Source organism: Myotis myotis, unplaced genomic scaffold (genome assembly GCF_014108235.1).
Source record: "Myotis myotis isolate mMyoMyo1 unplaced genomic scaffold, mMyoMyo1.p scaffold_m19_p_3, whole genome shotgun sequence".
Taxonomy (NCBI): domain Eukaryota; kingdom Metazoa; phylum Chordata; class Mammalia; order Chiroptera; family Vespertilionidae; genus Myotis; species Myotis myotis.
Window position 1 is genome coordinate 165438672 of NW_023416335.1, and position 3847 is coordinate 165442518.

Here is a 3847-nt window from a genome sequence, read left to right on the forward strand (position 1 = left end):
GGCTACTAAAAATCCTTGTTGGTTTGGGAGTCTTAACACGTACCCTATCCTTTCCCAAACCAGTTGGAGGTCACCGTCCAGGATGGAAGGGAGAGCAGGTAGAGTGGGCAATGCATGCCCTGATGAGGGCAGGTATGGTCAACTCCTTGGAATTAGAAGCAAGGAGAGAGGAGGGAAGGCATGGTCCCTGCAGTTCCCACTAAGCCCAACCCTGACATCCCCTTGGTACCAGTCAGCAAGGCGGGGGATGACGCCTCTTTATTAAGATTAACACCAAGAAAAGCATTGAGAAGGAATACACAGAGAAGGAGGAAGGGCACACAAAGTCACCACTGGAGGAGATGGGAGGGAGGCACATCAGTTAAGAACCTCAGGACAGCCACATGCTCCATGCCCTGGTTGTGGGGGGAAAGGGGGAAGGAGAGGGGAAAGCGCCATGACAGCCTGGGGCTCATAGAAGGGTCTGAAGCCCCCTGAACCTAACACCAGAGCCACAAGCCCTGCCCCTCAGGGCTCACATACTACTACACAAGTGGACACACATAACACACACAAGACATAATGGAGGCAAGACCGAGAGGCAGAGGGCAGGGACATATTGACAGGAAAAGGAACTGAAGTTAAGCGGGTGTAGCCAGGAGAGAGACAGTTTTTGGCTGTGGCCCCCAAAAGTCCCTCAAATGTCCCCTAAATCTGGGCTGTTGCTGAGCACCCCCAAGTCTCTGCCTGTGAACCGGCTCTTTGTTCTCTAAGTCCCAGCGAGTGGAAAAAGCAATTCCAGATGTAGTCAGCGACAAAGCAGGATCCGCTCTGCATGCAAAATCCTAGAGAGGTTGAGCTACTTTGTCTTCATGCACATTCATAGTCAGCTCCTGCCAGCCCAGGGGCCCTGGGAACCCCATTCTCCTAGATTTCTAGGGCTGCAGTTCCCTCCTCAAGCTTCCTTTACCAATCAGCAGCCACAAAGATCTGTGAGGGGAGAGGCTTCTGCAGAGCGCTGAATATCTTGGATTTCAGCTGAAGGGGAAATTTTCTGTTGCCAGAACAGAATACCCCAATTCTTTAATTTCTAGGTAAATCGTTGGAGACGATTTGCCATAGTCCTGGATAAGTCCTTTTTCAGAATAGAAAAAGCAGAGTTTTATTTACACAATTCAGGGGTTCTCCTGTTGGCTGGGGTGGGGGCGGAAGGACAGGGGAGGGGATGGATGGGAGTCCAGAGATGAGCGCATCCTCTCCCGGAACCTCACCTTTCTGCAGTTTGCTACGTCTCTCGCTTGGTTAGGCAGAAAGAATTCTCGATGCTCCCAAAGTCCTTCACCCTATAAATCCTTCCTCAAGGAGTGTCTTTCTCTCTCTCTCTCTCTGCCTGATCCACAGAGCAGCGGTAGAAGTGAAGCGTGCTGCACCGCGCTTGTTCAGTCCACTCGCGTCATGCACTCGGAAACCCAACGCCAGCTCGGGAAAGCGGTGCCCCTGGGAGTCCCCTCACAGGGAGGCCTCGCCCTCCAGCTGCAGCAGGGTAATATCGGGGAGATCCAGGGACTCCACAAGTGGCCCGTCCCCCCCAAGGAGACCAGCGCAGGGGCTGTCGGCGCGCTCAAAGGGACTCGTGGGTGTGGAGGAGCGGGGCATTTCCTTTTCTTCATCGTCGTCCTCCTCGTCCTCGGGGTCGCGATCCAGCAAACCGCTGTCCTCCATCCCAGGCGGAGGGGTCTCGGGCTCTTGGGGGGCGCCCGGGAAGCTCCCGTGGCCGCCGACCACGCCCAGGCCGCCCTGGCGGGGCGCAGTGGTCATGATCTGGCACATGGAGACGATGGCCCGCTGGTTGGCGCACACGTCGTCCGAGAGCACCTGGATGTGCGAGGCCTGCTCGTCCAGGGCCCCCCGCATGGCCCGCACGTCCTCAAACAGGGCCTGCAGCTGGGCCTTCAGGTGCTCCATGAGTTCTTTCATGCCGCCGTTGTACTCGCCGGCGATCACGTCCCCCACGGCCGGCACGGCGGACACCTCCAGAGGCGCCGGCAGGTCGCCGCCGTCCTTGGTCATGATCTCCAGCAGACCGTCCTCCATGGGGTGGCAGAGGCGGTGGTGGCCGCTCTGGGGCAGGTCCAGCCCGGCCTCCCGAGTGGGGCGGAGGGAGGGGAGAGGTCCCCGGAGGGACGGGGAGGAGCCGAGGTGAGAGGAGGCTTCCGAGAGGGGCGGGGAGCCGACGTGAGAAGGTGAATCCGGGCGGAGGGCGCGGCAGGATCCGGGGAAGAGCCCGCGGGACGGGGACCGGACCGGGCGGCGTCCGTCCCGCTCACCCCGGGGCGAAAGCGCCTGCCCCGCCTCGCCTCTACGGCTGCGCCCGCGTCCGCGCGCCCTCTGGGCGCCACGAGCAGCAAGTGCTCGCTGAGTCCCTGGGTCACAGAAGCGTTTGCGAAGGGGCCGGGGCGAGGCCGAGACCCGCGGCGGGTCGGGTTCGGGACTCCCCTCGGCGATTAACCGCGAGTGTGGCTGGAGCGGCAGGGGCGGGTCTCCCAGCCGCGGATGCTCCCGTTTCCAAGGCGACGCATGGCACGTCAATGACGTGTGTCTCCAAGGCAAGCAGGAAGTGGAGGAGAAGGGCGCGTGGCTGGGAAGCTGCAGTGGGCTCTGGTGTCTGAGCGAGCGGGTGGGGCGGGAGCGGAGAGGGCGCTGCAGTGGCCTCCGCTGGGGCTGGAAAGTGCGCGTGGCTGCAGCATTTATTAGGAAAGCAGGAGAGCCGTGCACTGCATACACCCGGGTCCGGAGAGGGGGGTCCCTCCCCGCGTTGGGGTGCTAGATACTGAGCGCGACTGCCTTGGTAGGCTTTTAACTTGCTCGGAATCCTTTCTCAGAGGATGGCGCTAGAGCCCAGTCTTGCTTCTCTGTCCTCCAGCGGTTGGGAGGAAAGCAGAGAGGGTAGAAAAGGGGACACGAAAAGGTCCAGATTGGAGCTGGAGCGCGGGGGCGCGCTGGAACCGAACCGCCCAGCCTTGGAGGTGCAGAAGCGGGGAGGGCACCCTGGGGGAGGGCACCCTGGAGGTTTCCGCCTCTGGGGTTTCTGCAGTAAATCAGCCCTCTCGCTGTAGATAGCACAGGAACAGAGAAAGGATGGGATTCCCTCCCGAATGAGACCTGAACACTCCTACCCAGGGTACTGGGGATTTTTCCTGGATGGTGAGACAAAGTACTTGAGTTTTTGAGAATGAAAGCTCAGTTTATTTGGTCTCTTCCGGACCCTCTATCGCCATCACGGAATCCCCAGCACCTAAAATAGTGCCTGGCACGTAGTGAGTGAATGCTAAATACAGTCGTTGAATGAATAACAAGAACTACTATGTCCCCTTCCTTCACCCACACATAGCGGATTTAGGAGACCTGAAGTCAATTTTGTTCCTGCCACTAAATTCAGAGACCTTGAATAAACTATTTTCCTGGTTTGTTAGGGGATTGGACTGGATAATTTTTAATATTATCTCTACTCTGAATAACTCTGCATCCGCTAACAGGTGAAAAGGAGAACTGTTGACAGTGTGTAGAAGGTGGATGTGTGTAGAAGGGGGGAGACTGTGTGTGAAGATAATTCCCCCTGGGCAGACCGGGTACCCAGGAAAAGGTACCTTTGTGACAACGCCTTTTCCTATTGAGGGGTGGAGCGGGAGGGATGAGGGAGGAAAAAGATCTGAATTTAACATGTTTACAGATGACTTTAGATTGAAAAGCAAACAGCACTTGGGCAGCAGCATACTTACAAATTAATAGATTAGAGAAGCCAAGTGATCAGAAACCAAAAATGAAGTTCACAAGAAGAAATAACTCTGGGGAGGAGAAACAAATTGTA

General features: G+C 57.2%; 1 protein-coding gene across 1 annotated transcript; it reads right to left on the reverse strand.

The window, feature by feature from the left end:
* Nucleotides 1-226: 226 nt before the first annotated feature.
* CCDC184 (coiled-coil domain containing 184) lies at nucleotides 227-2525 on the reverse strand. The gene has a single exon (XM_036301114.1). The coding sequence runs from the start codon at nucleotides 2071-2073 to the stop codon at nucleotides 1489-1491; it is 585 nt and encodes a 194-aa protein (XP_036157007.1). The 5' UTR covers nucleotides 2074-2525; the 3' UTR covers nucleotides 227-1488.
* Nucleotides 2526-3847: the final 1322 nt, after the last annotated feature.

What these genes read in the sequence shown, in the direction of transcription:
- CCDC184 (XM_036301114.1), bottom strand. Translation starts at nt 2,073, where the DNA reads ATGGAGGACGGTCTGCTGGAGATCATGACCAAGGACGGCGGCGACCTG.